Source organism: Engystomops pustulosus, chromosome 2 (genome assembly GCF_040894005.1).
Source record: "Engystomops pustulosus chromosome 2, aEngPut4.maternal, whole genome shotgun sequence".
Lineage (NCBI taxonomy): Eukaryota > Metazoa > Chordata > Amphibia > Anura > Leptodactylidae > Engystomops > Engystomops pustulosus.
Window position 1 is genome coordinate 107526973 of NC_092412.1, and position 20435 is coordinate 107547407.

Here is a 20435-nt window from a genome sequence, read left to right on the forward strand (position 1 = left end):
CTGCTGAAACTTGTGGATTCTTCTTTACTCCTGTGATACATGGTCCCACCAGCGCAACAACTGGACTTTGAAGTGGCACCCTGCTGACTAGTAGAACAGAGGGACCTATTGTGTGGATGTGGTCCAACATTACATAAAGAACTGGTAGTCCAGACATTTAGGACTTAGAAACTGCATTCAAACGTCTTTGTTTTGATTCATACATTCCTTTAATCTGCAGGAAGCATTAGCATACAGAAACACAAAAACGGACTACTAAGCAATAAATGTTTCATAGGTCTTTTTTTTTTTTGACTAGTGAGAATAAGCAGTTTTCTTAAGCTAAAATTCTTACCCATGGTTTCAGATGTTTGGCTGCCAACTACACGAAGCAACATGGGCTGGTTGCTCTCTGATCTCTGCAGCGAGGGAGTAGGAGAGGAAAATGTTGTACCATTGACCTTTGCCTCAGCTTGCGGCTAAAACACAAGGAAAACGGAAATAAAGGTTTCAGCTTGCTGGAATCTGCAGTCAAATAATCAATGATGTTCAGAATAAACACTGAGCGTCAAGTATTACACATGTCAAGATTGCATCCCTTTAGTGAGTACATGTTGCCTGGAAGAAGAAACGCATGGAAGGAGATACGTGATTAGCTCTAATTTCCCTTCTGCTATGCCTGCTACTTTGGATTTAGAGTCCTGCTGTAAAGGCAACCCAATGCAAAGAGGCCAGACTTTATTGCTTTTATACAGAATATAGGCATTATATTCTAGCTGGTGATCATTCATAAAAATGTCCAAGGGTGTTTTTAGAAGAAAGGTAGTAGTATGATCAGTTCACCAAGTTTGTTTTCCCTTATACACTTATTTACTTGACCTTCCTGGGAAGGGTGAATAATCCCATGATATGCGGAGTTTATCTATTAAACTAATCATTGACAAGCCTATTTGGGTAAATCAGAGCGTTCATGTGATCAAAAGTGCAAAGTAGTGATCTCTAGAAGAGTGTTTTTTTTTCTAGAAGACAGGTTTACATAAAAGTTATCCATGTTTACAGGCAGTCCCGTTTACATACAAGATAGGTTCCATATATTTGTTCTTAAGTTGAATTTGTATGCAAGTCGGAACTGTATATTTTTATTATTGGAACAAATTTTTTTGGTGACAATTGGATTTTAAAAATGTTGGATCATCATAAGAACCAGGATTAACAATAAAGCTTAATTGCAAACAGCTTTGATCATTTTATAGCTGTTTATTGTAATCTGAGACTAAAGTACAGTAAATTACCAACATCCAGAGGTGCCTTTGTAACTAGGGGTTCTCTGTAAGTCAGGTGTTCTTAAGTAGGAGACCGTCTGTATTTACATTATGTAAGCTTGCCTCCTCACATAAGAGTAGAAAGTCAGGAATGTGTGTCTATCATTGTCCATTTACTGACTTTATAATGACAATTTCATATATTAATTGGTTCTCTCACCATTGGCTTTGTATTACTCAACTCCCAACTAAATGTTATTATGAGGATTTAGGCGATCAGCCTTTTAGTTCACCATTATTGGTTAACTTGTAATTGTGTCCAAAATGAAACTGATCAATCTACATGCTGCTGCTAGTCACATACCTGCTCTAGCAACTGTCTAAGCCGATGTAATTGTGACTCTAGTTGCTTGTTGTGATCTTCCAGTATCTGCATTCTGGCTTCCAGACGTCCTTTGTGCTGGCGCAGTAACTTGGCTTCTGCTATGAGTTCTGCATCCCGTGGACTCTGCGGGGAGGCTGGCAGCATTTCTGGAGGTGAAGGTAGTGGCGACAATCCTTTATGGTCATGCTGCTCCTTCAATCTATCATATTCAGACTGCAAATTTCTGTTGAAAAAAAACAGAAGACAAAAAAAAAAATTAAGTTAAACTTTCAAGAAGGTATACCAAATAAAGGTACAAATAGGCATAAAATTACATAGTGATCAACTGAATGAAGACAGAAGATCAAAAGATTAAAGAATGTTTTAGCAGATGCTAAAATTAGAGCTGCAATTCTACATCACAAGTTCAAAGGCTGACACCTCATATTTGGAAGGGGTGATATATGGTCCCTGTACTGTATTTAAAGTAGCAGTCAGTATATGTTTCACACTGCGATATGAGGAATATAGGCGAGTGTTTCATTTAGGTGCAGATGCTCATCGGTTTTGCCCATAATTACCATATATCTGGAGATCTGTTGAAGTTTACAGAAGAACACTTCTCAATATAATATATTTCAGTTCACACATAGCCAAGAGTGAAAATGATGTACAGAAATGTATTGTTTTGCATCGTGCAGTAATTTAAGGGAGCGTGAAAAGATAAGGTGATTCATTTACCACACAATTAAGTGTTAAGCGAACACCAAAAGCAATGAAAAGCAACATAAATTAGCAGACAAGAACTAAAGTATAATTTCAACTATTATCTTCAAGTGAAAAAAATAACTTTGTCCCTTACTATTATTTTTGGGTTCTCTAGTTTTTGTTAGTGAATGGAACATACTTTTTTACATGAGAAAGTAAATTCCCCCGAGCCATTAAGTTCTGTCAATTTATGTGAACCGAACAAAGCAACAGTGCTAAATATACTGCATTATGCTGGAACAAGTTTTTGTGTTACTACTAAACAAACATTTGCAGCATTTTACATACATTTCAGACTCCCACTGCACAAGATCAATTATGTAGTCTGATTTTTGAAGTGTTTTATGCTGAATAGAACAGACTATTTAGACAAGCACATTTGGTTCGGAAATGTATCGCCAAGTTACAGCTACCTTGTTAACGTTTTGGATGGCAATAGCCATTACAGCTCAATGTACAATTATTGCTTTTGCATCCACATATAACACACCTGTTTTCTTCTTCCAGGTCAGCGAGGATCCTCTCAAGTTCCCCTCTCTCTTCACTCTCCAAGGAGATAAGTATTTGGGCAGGGCTTCGGGGCTGACTTAGTGGGGACTCTTGGTTTAAGCTTTGGCAGTAGTGCTGGATAAGCAAATGTTCATCATCGCTGTAAAGAAAAAAAATTACATAAAAGATTTTATTCTCAGACATTCTCCAATTTGTTCTAATACATATTAATTAAAAGGACAGCTCAATGTTTTTGTCCAACGACAATGGGAGATAGTAGAACCCAAGAATAATGGGCTCATATGCATTTCTCTACAAGGAAATGGTGTGTTCAGAAACAGTCAATTGTAATTTGCACTGTTTTAATGGAAGAATTAAGCAAATGATCAGTTATTGATGGGTAATCTTGTTAAATGTTAAATGCAGGAGCACTTTTTCCCTCCCACCATGTGGTGAAACTTTGTCTGCTGCAGTGAGGGTGGGGGAAGTGCTAGTGAAGGGTGGTGGTGGAGGGGGCGCAACCAGGTGAACCAGTGTAGCAACCAGCGAAGCTGCTGTATGGAGGGACTCTGGTTCCACCCACCAGGAGCCCTTCTGGTACATTAGCATAATTATAAATGTTGATTTTTAAAGGAAGGTGGCCACGGATAATGAAGTTATTCTTCTGAAGTAAGTGCTCCTGGTTTCTCATGTTTGGATTTGATGGTAGATTTCCTTTACCCGTTAAATAAAGATGACTTCCACGGTCGGAGGGCTGATAAGCTTGGTTTTAATTGTGTAATAAAGCACAAATCGTTATTTAGAAACCAGACGACTATTTATCTTCGTCAGGGAAAATGATTGTGTTTGGATTAGCTGCAATCTATAGTGAGATGGAGCAAAGTGTCAATTGCTATTAGTCTTTTATCACCTTCCAAATCTCTCCTATGAACAGGCAGCATAAAAAATTAATCCAAACCACCAAGGCACAAGAATACTAAAAAGGGCACTTAAAAGAAACAGCAAACATGAAAAGATAGCATTTATAATGAAATAGGAATAAGCCGGACTATTACCATCCATGTATATTTCAAAAGTATACCCTGCCTTATAAAGCACTTATGAAAGAGGTCTCTCAAAAAGTCATGTGTGATCGCTTGTCCAACTAACTAGGACATTGCTCAGTATTAAACTTGGTCTTTTACATGTAATTTTTGGTCAGAATAGAAGGATAGCAGGCAATCACCCTGTACTTGGAAATCTTGATCCAAACCATATACACTTATCTATATTGGAGAGCACATGATCTCCTTCTATAAAAGCCTGTTCACATTAACAGAAATCACCAAGCAGGTGAGTCAGTAATGCCATGGTGTATTTAGCATTGAGCACTTTGTACGGAAACTGCAGATCTTCTCATCATTTCACTTATCCTGCCATGGGCAGGGCCAAGCTGTGGTGGGCAGTCATGCACAAGTGGGCAGAACCAAATGCAGAAAAAGCTTGTGGATAGTTTTTGATTGGAGCAGGCAGATTTAAGCTGGGATACCTGCACTGCACTTTTTAACAAAGGTACAGTGGGAGTGTGAGTAAGGGTTTATTTTACCGGTTATTGATAACAGGTTCCCTTTAAGGATTCACATAAAATTCTGTATTTTACTAACTGCACATGAGCACCCCTGAGGAAGCCACTGCAGGTGGCGATATGGGTTGGGTTTCTGCCGCTAGATCCCCAACTTGGACAGACTATTTGCTGTATTCAGGGTCTTCATGGTGAATGGTGGATTGAGTATTAATGATATGTTGCGCTTTCTTGAGCACCTGTACCATGTGAATAGTTTACTATCCCATGAATGCCGGGACAAAATATACATAAATTTATCTACTATTTCTATGGTCATTATCCAGGTTGAAGAGCTGGACTCCTGGGAGTGTACACATTATCATATGTTGTGCTTTGGGCGAGTTTTCACCTTTTTTAATTGATTTTATTTACCTAGTGTGCAGTCTTTTTGTATTGATATTGAATAAAGAGAATATTTATTAAATGACATATTTCTTTGTTTGCTGTCCCATGCAGATATCCAGAGCTCACTTCACTTACATGCTTTCATTGGGTGAAATGCTATCGTTTAAGTAGGATCCATTGCTGTTTTCCATTTCAGCTAGCCTGTGGAAACATAAAAAGGAGCAACTATGGTTAAAAATGTAAACTATTCAGTATACAGTGAGCATACAGTGCATTAGCAGTTAGTAAAATGACAATGTATGATAATGTAAACATCTTGTCAGTACTTTGGTTTCCACTTATTTTTTTAAAGGACATCTACTACCAAATTTACTGGTGGAAGACTGTCCCCAGTGTCATGCTCATTATGTTACGGGGTGCTGGGCACCGCTTTTCTTATGTCTCGGAAGGTCCTATAGTCCAAGAAATCCACTTTATAAAAAAAAAAAAAGCTAATTAGCCGGAGGTGCTCAGGCCTACGACAGCCGAGCGCTTCCTGGCTCTGGCCACTAATAAACTATGTACGCCCATGCAATAAAAATTCATATTTTTGCTATTTATTAAACAAATATCAGAAATATCACAAAATAATTATGGTCATAGGTGGACATGGTCATAGGTATTCCTTTGCTCAGTATTGAGTAGAAGCAGCTTTTGAGTTGGTACAGCCAGGAGTCTTCTTGAAAATGATGCAACAAGTTTTTCATAGCTGGATGTGAGGATCCTCTGCCTCATCCTTGCAAATCCTCACCAGTTCCCTCAGGTTAGATGGTGAACATTGGTTGGCAGTCAGTTATATATATTTTTTCAGAGATGCTCAAATGGGTTTAAGTCAGGGCTCTGGCTGGGCCAGTCAGGAACGGTCACAGAGTTGTTCTGAAGCCACTGCTTTGTTATTTTAGCTGCGTGCTTGGGGTCATTAGGTCACATTTTTAAAGTGCTTTTGCCAGTTTTTTGTCTGACTTTGCACATAAAATAAAGTACAAACTGCTTGCACATGTATTCATAAAGTGTCTGCACCACATTTATTACGGTTACCCGACAGAACATTAAAGGTGCACCAAAAAGAAAGTTGTTACACAGTTCCTAAGCAGTGCAGATTGCACCATATTAATTAAGACCGTGAACCGCTTTTTAATGTGGCACGCTCTGCACACTCCACAGGCAAACTGCACATTGTGGAGTTTGCACTACTTTTGATAAATGTGGCCCAGTCTGAGGTGCAGAGCCTTCTGGCAGAGGTTTTCATCCAGGATCTCTGTTTACTTGACCGCAATTATGTTTCCTTCAATTGCAACCAGTCATCGTGTCCCTGCCACCATGGCCTGATGCTGCAACCACTATGTTTCACTGTTGGGATTGTATTTGGCAGGTGATGAGCATTGCCTGCATTTCTGCACGCTCTGCACACTCCACAGACAAACTGCACATTGTGGAGTTTGCACTATTTTTGATAAATGTGGCCCAGTCAGAGGTCCAGAGTACTCAAAGTAAAGGGTCTGAATACTAAGGACGTTTGATAATTTAGTTTTTCTTGTTTAATAAATTAGCAAAAATATATACATTCTTGTTGGCATTATTTTCAAGATGGGGTGCAAAGTGTACATTAATGAGAAAAAAACCTTATGAAACGATTTTGATCTTACCAATTGGCTGCAATGGAACAAAGAGTGAAAATGTAAAGGGGTCTGAATACTTTCTCTACCCACTTTATTTGTTGCCAATATAGAAATAGCTGAATGTGATGTCAGAAATGTATTCTCTGTCCTGTTTTACTCATAGTACAAAGATTGCCTGGGAGTTACAGGAGTGTTGCCCTAGCTTACTCCACTCTGCATTTTCCATAAGTCACGAAGAATCTGTACACGCGCTGGGTTCCAGAAATGGACTTGACTGCTTTAGAGTATAAATTGTGTGCATTCTGGATCACTGCTTTATTCATTCCATGTCACAATTGTGTGACTGTAGGGGTCATTTATAATGTTAAGCTCACACTGATCTTAACAATTATTGCATATCCAGTGGATATGTAATAATCACTTGTGAAATAGAAGTCTTAAACATTATCAGCCTTTAGAATCAGCGTGTGGTGAATGAACCCAAAAGAAGATTAAAATTTGCTAATTCAGTTTTTGTGGGATCTGATGATGTTCTAATACTGTTCACAAACCTCCTATCTGATGCACTGTACACAGGAAATCATTGATGGAAATCTTATATTGTAAAACCTTCTCCAGTGAGAAATCATTGTTGTTGCAATTTACAGGCTGTTTCACAGAACGGACGTCATTGTCCTCTCCTTTACTTATCAAGGAGTCTAGATTCAGCTACATAAAAATAAGGTATAACCACTAAAAGTCATAGATACCAAGTGACTACATTTACTAGACAACATAACACTGAAAATGGCCACCAAGACAAACTCATTTTACTCAAACGGATTAAAGAAATAACCATCACGGAATATGGTGTTTCTCCATATTGTGCATCTTTAAGGAACAAAGTTTCACAACTTTAAGGATATATCCAATATTCAGTACATCTTTTGAGCCAATTCACAATCAACAAAGAAAAATTATAATGATGTTGAAGTGATCTACAGTTATATATAGTAAGTACTTGAACACACTAAGCAAATAGAGGGGTTTTGAGGTCTCATTACTTAACTGGAGTACTTAGGCTGGTTGTAAAAATTATATGAAAAACCTCACACAACCCTTCATTAACACAGTCTGTTTACTATGACACCAACATACAAGCATAGCACTGAAAAATCTAGCAATGCTGAACCAAAGGGCGACACGGTGGCTGAGTGAGTAGCACTTCTCCCACCCAGGTCAACATCTGCAAAGAGTTTGTATGTTCTCTCCCTGTTTGCTTGGGTTTCCTCCGGGTACTCCGGTTTCCTTCCACACTTCAAAACATACTGTTAGGTTGTTTAGATTGTGAGCCCCATGGGGACAGGGACCAATTTGATATGCTTGTGCAGCGCTGCGTAATCTGTGTGTGCTATATAAATAAACCCGATTATAATGGGTTCTGTCATTTTTCCAGTACAGAAAAAAGTAAAATTTTAACAGAAACTGGGGGACATTTATAAGGACTTGCAAGCCCTGAAATAATCGTAGTTACTAGTGAACCGCCAGTAATTGCGTAGGTATGGAGGAGTGTGGTGGGAGGATGGCAGGCAGTAGAGTGGGCCATGTGGGGTGTTCCTCCCCTGCGCACTAGCAATAGCCTGCAAATATTCAGACCTGAAAGGTTGCAAGATATAGTGCAATTCCGCCAGGCAAATACCTAAATACTGCCACTGAGAAGTGACCTGACACAATGGGGGACATTTATCTTAGATGGGGCTAGCATCGGGCTAGCACTAAATTCCCTTCTTCCCCTCTTTTGCTCTATGCAACTAGCAAAGCTTCCTCCTCTTTTTACAAATTTACATCGTGTCAAATCAGCAGTAACAATTATATATTTAAAAAACTATTTACAGAAGAGGTACAGATGAAGCTAACAAGCTCAACAAGTGTAACAGTGTAAAATAAGAAATCAGTTATTAAGATCAAACATGAAACAACAAAGGATTACAAATCTTGAAACAAACTTGTGACATTATTTCAAAAATCTAACATACTGCGGCATTCTTGGTTACGATTTGTATGCATGCACTAAGGTGGATGGAAGAGACAAAGATTTTCTAATACTATCTGGCTTTTAGTGTTTTCTCCACAGAGAAAGACATTTAATTATTCTTCATATACGAGGAATATCATAGATTAACATTAAGATATTAGTAAGTGACCCGCTGATAGATAGCACAAATCCATACCTCCCTGTTATTATTGGATTAGAATTAGCACAGAGTAGCTGTGATGAATGTGATTTTATGTTGCCAAGTCTTGTGTTGTAATGATCTGATATTAACAAACTAAACCAGGAAAACCTATTCATGAATGAAGCAGATGCTCAAACAATCCAGTTACTGCTCTACAGGTACACGAGAGAACAAGACATACATAGAACAAAGTAGACCTAACAGCAAAATTGGCTTTTATATTTGAGGAGGCACAATACGTGTTACTCTGGTGCAGTATTTGTACCATCTAGTAGTGAGAGTAATGGACCATAACCAGAAACTAGCTTCTCTTTGCAAGAGGTGATTGTTCTGTCTTGCCAAATCTCTGTGTGCAATTTGTCTGGGGAGGTATGGAGATGTGTTCCTGTGATTTTCAAGGTTTTTTTTCAGCATAATGACTGCTACCTATTAAATGGATGGGTTATTAATATAACATTGTGGGGGGTCTGATGAAGTGCTGCAGGTAGAGGATGCAGTGTAGAGGATAGGTTATAAATATCCTGAAAAACCTTTTAAAGAAGAGTACAACTTTAAAAACACACATATATATGTATAGGTATAGTCATCCACACACACTTACACACAGACTTATTAGAATCTTATTTACATAGGAGAAATCTAAAGATACTCTGGAAAGAGAGGACAAGAAACTGAGGTGCAATACATTTTACCGCTTCATTTCTCAGGCCCTGATGGTTAACAGGCATGAAATGCTAGATAGATAGAGGTTTAATGGCAGACTGACACATAGGAAAAATCAGTGAATCATTGCAGAGTATGGAAGTGGTTCTAAAGCCTCAGAAGACTCTCTTGATGGAATGAGCTAAACGGTACAAGGCTCTCTGCTTTGTTTTGGATGCTTGTGCCATAAAGTCATACCTGCTAGCATAATGTTCAATTCGTGAGTGAGTGTCATCGTGTGATAGCTGGGGAGATGAAGCAGGGCTGTGGAAACAAGAATTTAAACACAATTCAATCTTCACATTAAGAAAGGTGCTTGAGGTTCAATGTGTCATGGACTACTCACTAATATATTAGAATAAGATTGATGTCCGTTGCCAGCATCAGAACGGTACCATCAGAAAGTAACAGTGTTCTCAGCACCTTACATTTTATTTTCAAAATAATTATTTTATAATCTGGAAAAACTATCAAACAAATGTAACAAGCCACAAGAAAATAAACAAATGATCCACAGTAATTCAGACAGCTACACAACCCAATCAGAAAGCAGTTTCCAATGCTTCACGTAGGTGTGGAACCAATGAGAAGTCCTACCCTACTCAAAACCTCCACATCTGACAAACTTTACAAAAGGAAATGGCTACAAGTACAAATTACACCAAAATTCTGGAAGCAAATAAGTAGCTCAAATGTAAAAAAAAATGTCATCAATGTTGCCCTTGTTGTCTTAGATAAAATCATAGTATTGCCTTATGAACATGGTCAGGGAAATAACCAGATACAACAAGTGGCAGTTTATATTCCAGGAGATCAATGAATCAGGCATGTCCTATCAGTTATTTCCCCAACATATGCCATGAGGGGAGAGTCAAGACTCAAAATGTTCATCTCAGGTTTATTATCAAATAATTTTTAGCGTATGGTTTGTATTTCAACCATACTCCAAAAAGGCTTAATAATCATGCTAGGTCTTAGTAGGGAACAGGGTACGTGAATGCGTAATTTGCAACTTATAGGTGTAACCTGGCTGCATTTCATTAGGTGGGATTGGTAGTGCTGTATTTTATTCTTGATTTTGCACAATAATGGGTGTGAAAGGTAGAGAACATCATAGTGTGGCATCCATGGCTTCACTAAATGCTATACTTTTTAATGGATCAGTGCACACATCCATTATTTGAACAGATCATGCAACCAATGTCCAGGTGTCTAAAGACTTGCTATTAACAAAAGAAAGGTAAATTATTTTTTATGGAAGTTTATGGCTAGCTATTTATGAATATTTAAGCTGTAGGAGATGGCCCTTTGAGGAAATCTACCATCAAAATCAAGCATAATAAACCAGGGACACTCACTCTTCGATCCAGGCAATGTGACAGTGGTAATCTTCTTATATGCGTTCTCCATGGCCTCCTTCCCTCGAAGAACAATCTTTAAAGCCAGATCACAGAAGGGCATGTCCCCCTCCCTCTGCCGACTGTAATATCACACAGTGGGAGGAGGGGAAGTGCTTCTTGCACAGTTTAAAAGCCTGAGCATAGAGGTGCTCAGGTAATGCCCCCAATGCCTTCTAGCTCATTAGAATAATTTAAAGTTGATTGTAGAAGGAAGTATAACAAATATAAGAGGATTGCCACATTCACTGTGTCTGGATATATGAGTAAGTGGCTCTGGTTTATCATGATTTTGATGGTAGATTTCCTTTAACTGCTAAAATGTTCACTCTTATGGGGGATTGAGGGAACTGGCTAAAAGAATACAATGACGTAGAAATTAAAATAATAAAACAATATAGAAGAAAAACTTCCAGTACATACAGAATCATTACAACTTCAATTCTTATCTATTTTTTCCAGCTTACATAGAAATTAATTGAATGTGGGAATGGGGGACTTGACATTTTAGTCTTAGACCGACTCAAACAGGCAGCTGTGAAATATGCTTTATTTTACGCATATCCTAAAATGGAGCAGCAATTTCTCTTTGTCAATCTAATTATGTTGCACAAGATGAGTAATACTATTATTTCTTTGGCACGGAATAATAGGGCATCTGACAGAATAGCCAGTACTCCTAAAGGGCACCTTAACTTTTTGGGATGGGAAACAGATAGTTAAATGAGAACAATTTGTAAAATTTTAACAAAGCTGGATAAATCTATGCAAAACACCTGATTGCTTCCATTTAAAGCCCTGCATATTTACTGGGGAAATTTATGTAATGTTGCCTGTTTACATAAAACGTGAGACTATATTGTAAGAAACAGAGCGGTAATATGCATGAGTTTTATGCTAGAATGCAAATCTCTTCCATTCAGACTGCATACCATAATTATAGCTAATAGTCTGCAGTGGTTAGGTTTAGATAGCGTACGTTCTCAGCATACGGTCAGCATATAAAATACACCATGCATTCTTATATCACAGTGGAGAAATGTATGTACCATGGAGGATGCTCCCTTGCTTCCCGAAACAAACCGGGCATGACAAATACCAGTCACTGCCAATTTTTTTTAATGACCTTTTCAATTTGCATTCTTTATACCCTTAATCTTAGAGATGTATTTCTTTTAATAAAAGCCAGAATCAGTTATCTAATTCCTTGTGCACACTTATGAGACTTGCAGTTTTATAAACTGGTGCTTGATGATCATCACAGCTTACAGTAAGAGGTGTAAGTGATACAGGGGAAACACATTGCCAGCCTTCACAGTTTTGACATTTTAAGTGAGTACATGTCATATTCATCAAAGTACTGCACAAATCACATCAGCGTTATACAAGTAACCTAGTAAGGTATACCTATCTTATATGGGAACCACTGCAGAACCTTTGAAGCCTCTTTAAAGCTGGAACAGCCACACAACGGACAAGTAACGGACAAGTATTTTAGAACTTTGGAGTGATCTTTTTTTGCACCAGTTGTATTTTTAGAGCCATGGGAATACTAAATAACTCAATCCAAAGCCTAACTGGAGAAGATACTAATTTTCATTTCAACAAATATATTGATGTTTCAGACACTGGACTAACAAAATGTGCAGTTTTTAGCTTTGTAACCACCATATTGACAGTGCTACATGTTGGATTAGCCCACAGATCTAGCCTTTTTACTACTCAATGCATCATTTAGCAGATATGAAGGTTTGAGGGAAGATGAAAATGAACTCATGGATAAAAGAAAAGTGATATAATTAGCATATATGAAAGGTGACCGCAACATCAGTAGCGCAAAAAAAAAAAAAAAAAAAGTACTCACGCAGAATCTACTGGCCAGAAGTTGATCAGTGTAACAGGACTGAAAGACAAAAATGAGGAGGTGAAGAGGAAGTAGAGCAGAGAACCAAAAATATGGAATGTGGTTTATGACATCAACAGAAATGCTAATTAAAGCAGCAGATGAAGAAAATGATATATACATATTGAAAATCAAGAAATACAAGCTGACCCTGTACATGAAAAATCTGAAAAAAGGCAAAAAAACATTACATTGGATTTTGTATTGAATATGGATACCGTAAGTCAGTATTTTTCTAATTTATAAGAAATGCTACTGAGCAAGTATGTGCTTTAGTTAAATAGACTGAGCCATAGCGTAGACTCATCTATTGTGTTACTATGTGTGACAAGATTGGGAATCCATACAAGCAACAGGACAGATGGCATCATTGCGAGATCACCCTCCTCCTGGAACTCTGTTAGCAACAGGAGGTTTTCTAAACTATTCAGGTTAAATGTTATCTTCTTGGCAGATGGGGTGGCAAACAGTTTCACATTTGCACCTGCCATGTGTCTGTTATCGCCACAAATAAATACAGTTTAGATAATGAAGTTTTCCATAGCTTGCTGTTTGCAAACCTAAAAGGAAACCTGTCATCAGCTTTTACACCACTAAACTAACAGAACTCTCAGGTTGGGTATAAAATATCCTTTGTACTATTTCCACTTTTGTTAAAACCAGCCCATTTACTATATGCTAAAAAGGACATTTTACTCCTTACCTGCAGCACTGTTAAGTGTTATAAAGCTGGTGACCATTCCCCTTCAGGGAACCATTTACACCATTTTATGGCAAGAATAGCCTAGAATTCTGTCACACTAATAGGTCTATAATTAGATAACCAACAATTTGCCCATTTTGTAGCTGAACATACATTTTAAGAAAAAAATCTATTTGTGTCTTTACTATGTACTTAATTTGGGTACAGGATCCTGTCACCGGGAATGTGATTTTTAGCTGGTATCGGATTGCAATAGCCTATTCTATGCTGATTTAAAAAATGTCTTTGTCAGCATTCTAAATCATTTCATAACCTTTACCTGGTTTCCCGTCCACTGTATGTGAGGAGTCCTGGGGGGCTACCCCTTCCCAGGGACTCTCCATGTGCTGCTGGCAGGGAGCAAGGTATTAAACTTATATAAACTACTGAAATGATTATGCATGCTTAGAATCTTGTAGGAAATAAATAGCGGATATGTCCTATATGTAATTCAAATCTGTTATTTGTCAAAGTCTAAGTTTCTTAATACTGTGTGGGGGTACAATCATAAAGCTTCCTCAATGGGTCACCTTAATTTTTTTGTTAGCAAGTATTTTGGAATTGTTGGATATATAAATTCAATAATAATGCTGGCTTAAAAAGCATCAGCTTGTGTTTCCTAAAAAAACTCAAAACAAAAATGGCATGTATTAAATATAAATAAAAAGAAATTAAGATGAAAGGCATTTAATTGGCAAACTGAAAGACCACTACTCACGTCTCCATATTGTCTCCTTCTAGAACGGTTTGAACTGGGAGATAACCCATTCTTGGGTGTTTTGCAAAATATCTTTTTGTCCTGAATTTATTCTTCAACACCTTTGCAAAGTCGCGCACATCTTCTCCAGATGTCGTCTGAAAGGAAACAAATCTCTTTGTGGATGTGGGTCTTCATGGCATGAATTAAACAGTACACGGGAAAACTGTGGTGATGCTTTGAAAAGCACACAGCAGCGAGAAGCAACTGTGTCAAGAAAGAAAACAAATCCTGCAACGGCATTCTCCGTGATAAAGTAGGCATTCAGGTATTAAATGTTTTACAGGAAAGCACTTGGCACCTTCCTTTATTTAGTGGCTTTTGACAATGGGATTTAGCATCCTTAGTCCCTTTTATTGTACTTTAAAGTTCAAAGCTATATTCAGTCATAGACTGCTGTTTACTGCAGCCAAAAACACTGAGCAAAACAAAGAACGTGGCAGCAACAAACAATTTTAATCATTTACTCCAGAACTAAAAGAGGCCTATTCATGATAATGGAACAATAGGTGGGGGTTTTTTTATCCACTTTGTATGATGGCCTTTAAACTCAAGAGTTTTACTAATTACAGAAACCTCCTACTGCATGTTCTGTGGTGTAAGGAAGTTTTAGATTTTATTTAATGTTGGTGATGCCAAAAGTATACCTTGTAAAAATTAGTGGTAGAGTGAAAAAAACATGAGGGATAACACTAGTTATTTCCTCTTTGATTCCGAGGTGTCTCCGACTTGATGCTGAGACCATGTCTAGCTGCAGTCATGTGCCCTTTTCACTGTACAAAGAAAGTTGAAAACTTTATCACTAGATTCAGTAGAGTCATGTAGACATTTGTAGATTTTAGTCACTCTTCAAGTGCTCACTTCACATAAATGCTGCTTGCTACTTCTCTACTTCTAGTAAGGTTGAATTGGGTAAAGGTTGTATTGGAGCCACAACAGAAATATGACTACAAATTATAAATACACAATGGATATTTTAGGCGACATGTATGTACAGGCGGTCCCCTACTTAAGAACACCCGACTTACGGACAACCCTTAGTTACAAACGGACCTCTGGATGTTGGTCATTTACTGTACTTTAGCCTTGGGCTACAATAAACAACTATAACAGTTACCACAGGTTTCTGCAATTAAGCTTTATTGTTAATTCTGGTTCTTATGACAATCCAACATTTTTAAAATTCAATTGTCACAGAGACCAAAAAAAAAATTGGTCCGACTTGAAATTCAACTTAAGTACAAACCTACAAAACCTATCTTGTACGGAACCCGGGAAATGCCTGTATATGGGATTTGGATAAGTTCTATACATTACATGAGTGGGCACCATAACGCGGTCTGTCTGTGTGACTCTTCCTACTCACTTAACTTATACTTTCCTTCCCTATCTGCATAACCTTCAAGGAGATCCTTTCATATAACCTTTTAAAGTCTAATAATATGGATTTAGGAGAGGTTTAAAATACTTTTCAACAAACTTTGTGAAAATGAATAAGGGTAAATTTTATCAAAATGCATTCTTATATTCACCTTCTAACTGATTTATGCAGTGTGTGTTCACTAGTTAGTGTTGAGACCATCACCTTCTCCACAATTTTAAAAACAGTCACTATCATACATATTACATCATTTTCAGCTGCTCTGGTATTTGTTGCAATGTCTAGGGTTACTCAGATTGCAAATGGCTTAGAGAGCAGTAGCCAAGCTATTGGTTCCTACGCAGCCCAGCCATTTAGATGGATGACTGAGGACATCTCAGCAAAGAAGTTATTAGAAGAGATAGGATTAAAGATTTAGAAGTGTGTGTGTGTGTGTGTGTGTGTGTGGAATACACAAGTTTTCATCCAGACTTACAGGAGTGCAATATTCTACCATTGGATAGTGCATTTTGTGTCCTTTTGCAACACGGCCAGAAAAGAAGCAGCTTTGGCAGATGTCATAATTAAAGTGCTTTAAACTTCTGTACCTAAAAAGGAAAAATATAATTAATGTTACCATAACATAAAAATATAATTTACCATAATATAAAAATATAATTAATGTAACCATAACACTGTCTATTTGCGTTTTATTAAGCCTTCCACCAATGAATGTATTAAAGGGGTATTCTCGTCTGGGCACTCACATTCAGTTTGATAAATCTGCCATATATAAACATTTCTTCAATTAGATGTTATTAAAAAAAATGTTCCTGTGTGAAGATAATTTCTCATAAATGTAGTCATTTTGTCCCTTAGAAACGAGATGGCTTCCTCGGATACGGCCACCTCTGCCGGAGTGAGTGCACAAAGAAACAAAAAGGTATATGAAATGTCCGGGAGTTACTGCATGTCCCAGAATGGGACAGAATGACTACATTTATGAGAAGTTATCTCCACACAGAAACATTTTTTTTAATAACATCCAATTGAAGAAATGTTTATATACGGCAGATTAGTGAAACTGAATGTAAGTGCCCAGACGAGAATACCCCTTTAAGTACTTGCAAGAACAATCAAATACATAAGAATATTGGACAAATGATAAATCTGAATTCCACTGCTTAGAAATAAAGGCACCTTTACAAGAATAAAAGGTTGTCCAGAAGTGGCAAGTATTCAAGTCTGATGGAACATTAAGAATTCACACAGGGGATAAACCATTTTCATGATCAGAATGTGGGGAAAGTTTTAACCACAATCAAGTCTTGGGAAGCATCAACACACTCACACAGGAGGGCCACCATTGTGATGTGCAGAATGTGGGCTGCATTTTAGACACAAATTGGGTTGCCTTGTTTCACTGGGGACCTGGGTTCAAGTCCAAGGGGCAACATCTGCAAAGAGTTTGTATGTTCTCTCCGTGTTTGCGTGGGTTTCCTCCGGGTCCTCCCACAGTCCAAAACATACTGGTAGGTTAATTAGATTGTGAGTCCCATTGGGGACCGATTTGGCAAGCTCAGTGCAGCGCTGCATAATCTGTGTGCGCTATATAAATAACGGAATTATTAAAAGTCTGTTTTTATGATGGGCTGTACTTGGTATTGCAGTTAAGCAACTTTCACTTGAATGGGAAAGCTGGACAACCTACTTTAGTTTATGTGTGCTTACTAGTCATACACAATGTTCAAGAAGGTTATTATACAATAACATCAGAGAATTGGCCAGAAATGAACTGTGTGCAGCCATTTCCAACCAACTGACGAGTTCCCACCTGCGCCGAAATGCAAAGATACTCTGCAGAGATGCGTTTACTTATATGTGGTCTCACAAATTGCCAACTGAGTATACTGTTGTAGTTGAAGCAATGACAAGTGCATGCATCATATCTACGTAATGAGCTGTACACAGTATTTAATTAGAACACCCGAGTATGGCTCTACTTGCAGTACTCTCAGAGGCACAGTGTGGTCGATATAAAATTCATATTAAATGTAGTAGAAATCTTACTTATAATGACTGATCTTTGAAATAAGAGGTCTTGGGTTGAATTCCAGTAAGTATTGATGCAAAGCAATATGGAGAAACACAGCTGAAGGAGATAGATATGTACATATCTGCAGAGTGCATATACAAGTTTGGTCTTTCCCATTTTTATGGCAGTAATCTCAGTGCATGTGGATATTATTTCCTTTTTTCATACTTCTTGAGTGTCATTTACACTTTTCTATTCTGCAATTTAGCAGGCAGCGCAGCCACTAGCAGTGGGAAGTCCTACCTATATTACTACTAATGCAGGTTAAGCACAGTAGGCATACATTGCCTATATAACGAATCTGTCACTAAATACATGATAGGACTCCTCAAGGAGACAAACTGTGTGATTTTTAACACAGAGCTAATTCAACTGATTTTGATTGAAGTGCAGCATTTTTGTCAGTGTATATTTTGCAAATGTATGTCTGGCCCAAAGGTCACAAGTGAAGCCGATCATACATTGTATTGTGGTTTACGTATGAATGAGTGCTTTATCGACTTTGTACAAAACTATGTGACTAAGTGCTATTGAAAGATGAAGCTCAGTTGCATGGGATAAAAAATCCACCTATTTGTATGGTGCGCACATTGGGCCGTCAATCATAGCTAGTCTAAACAAGCGTCCCTAAAGATCAACGCTACATGCTAAAATCATTGCACATCGCCCGGTAATGCTCATTACCTGTTGCTGAAAAGCCCTCTCCTGCTGTTCTATTTTATGGTGCATTTCATACTTGTCTGCGGAGAACAATTCTATTTAGTATTTTAGCACAGCCAAGGTGCTTACTGGATTTTTTGTGTGATATTCTGGGAGTGAATAAAAGGCTGCCATTTTCTCTCAGAGGTAGTAATGATTTCACAGTCTATTGGTTAAATGTATTTTGTATGAATTCTACAGAGAAGTTTACAAACCATAGCACAGAATATGGAACATTTGCAAGGTAGCTTTGCCTTCCCTTCCCTTCATGTTTTCTTTCAGAATCTTGTAGAGATGAATAACCATAGTAGTTTGTTATAAGGGTATGGAAAGAAAAGTGGATGTATAATTGATGAGGCAGTAGTGCTCTGGGCAGAAGCATTAGTAAGCAATGAGTATCTTCATATTAGTGTACATATATATCATACAAACAAGTTTGTGTCAATAATGTGTCTTGTAAAAGTACATACATTTTGTTATAAACAACAAGATAGCCAATGAGCGTATTATTCAACCAACCTAGCAGGAGGGGACTACTAGATTTTCTGAAAATCATCATCTCCTTCTTTCTCCTCCATGCAGCACTAACATTCTATTTCCCCATCCAACACAAGTGAGCAGGCATTTAGACACTTGATCCCTAATACAGACCTCTTTACAAAATGTGTTCTGGCACACTAAATCTCTATGAAACGTTTAAACATGTCTTGTGCATGTTGCAGTTTATGCAGACGTATGTCATTTACATATCTAATTACACAATATACATTAGGGATTCACCAAGTTATATACAGTACAAAAAATAAATCACAGTACAGCACCCATCTGGTAACACTGACCAGACAAAGAAGAAGCAAGTATTGTCTTAGACACGCAACTGTGATATCAGCTTGAAAGTTGTACTCTACAGACAAATCAGATGCACATCATCTTACATGAAGAATATCTATTCATGAAGTTCTTTCTTCCTGAAGAAGAGTGCATGTAAGGACAACATGTAAGTCGTTTGGCATACATGAACAATACGTACAGCACAGTAATGCCTCTCTCTTGCATATTGTTGGGGAAAATATGCAAGTTTTAGATTACCTTTCAAAAAGGTCAAGTCAGTGTGAGGTGAAGTGAGATCACCTTATAATAAAGATTCAAAAACAAAAAAATAGTTTTTTTGTTCAAGAAAATAATTTATCTAACTTTAGATTTAAAGGCAATTTGTCATCAGTTTTGAACAGTAGACAGTGTTGGGGATCTGTGTAATAGCAGCAACACAGTGAAAATTGGTATATTTGAGAGCTGTAGCTAGACAGGAAGCGCTTCGGTGTAGTAGTGTTTGGGATTTCTTTAATGTTCTGCTGCACAGTCTCTCCTTGAAAGGAGTGTTCCCACAAACACAAGTTAGGCCCTATGCCCAGGATAGGGCCTAACTTGCTGATCAGTGGGGGTCTCAGTGATTATACCCCCACAGATTACAAAAATGAGGGGTCCGAAGGGGTCCCACATACCTCCGTATGACCCTGTTGCTCCATCAGAGTAATAGAACAGAGGGCTGTGCATGACCGTCTGCTCCATTGCTCTGATGGAGCGACAAGGGGTTTGACTGAGGTATTTTGGACCCCTTCAGACCCCTTGTTTTCGTTATCTATGGGGGTCTCATCAACGAGACCTCCACCGATCAGCAAGTTAGGCCCTATCCTGTGGATAGGGCCTAACTTGTGTTTGTGGGGAAAACCCCTTTAAGCTGTGACTCCTAGCAAAGCCTCAGTGTTCAAACAGAAGCCATTGTCAATAATGAAATGTTCCAGAAACCCAACTAATTTTCTTAGCGCACAGAGCAAGAATTTGGACAGTGGCTTTGGTGGTGAAATAATGTGAACAGCAAATGACTGCTGCAACCTACGAGTAGCCTCAGCCGAACACTGCTATAGACAGCGATAGGTTGAAGCAGACACATGAAGTGACCACTGCAGTCTGTGTGTCCGAAGAGAGGCAGCCAGTAATGGGACTGTAAGCCAGAAAGTAATATATCCTGATCCACCCTGTAACGTTCCATTGTAATATTCCTGTAATTTGATTTTTTTTCTGCATCCAGGCAATTT

At 38.0% G+C, this 20435-nt stretch overlaps 1 protein-coding gene across 16 annotated transcripts in view; it reads right to left on the reverse strand.

The window, feature by feature from the left end:
* Nucleotides 1-20435, reverse strand: part of DMD (dystrophin) — a 1566296-nt gene that overhangs the window by 14802 nt on the left and 1531059 nt on the right. For 14 of the 16 annotated variants that reach the window (XR_011853162.1, XR_011853161.1, XM_072135922.1 and 11 more), the window contains 8 exons: nucleotides 16042-16153; nucleotides 14147-14283; nucleotides 12648-12686; nucleotides 9585-9650; nucleotides 4946-5011; nucleotides 2864-3022; nucleotides 1606-1849; nucleotides 335-458 (listed from right to left, as the gene is read on the reverse strand). Coding sequence is in view for 14 of the 16 variants with exons in the window: in XM_072135922.1 (XP_071992023.1) it covers nucleotides 335-458; nucleotides 1606-1849; nucleotides 2864-3022; nucleotides 4946-5011; nucleotides 9585-9650; nucleotides 12648-12686; nucleotides 14147-14283; nucleotides 16042-16153 (947 nt within the window). In the remaining 2 variants the exon portion in view is untranslated. The remainder of the gene's footprint in view (nucleotides 1-334; nucleotides 459-1605; nucleotides 1850-2863; nucleotides 3023-4945; nucleotides 5012-9584; nucleotides 9651-12647; nucleotides 12687-14146; nucleotides 14284-16041; nucleotides 16154-20435) is intronic. The other 2 variants (XM_072135916.1, XM_072135921.1) reach the window with 1 other exon arrangement.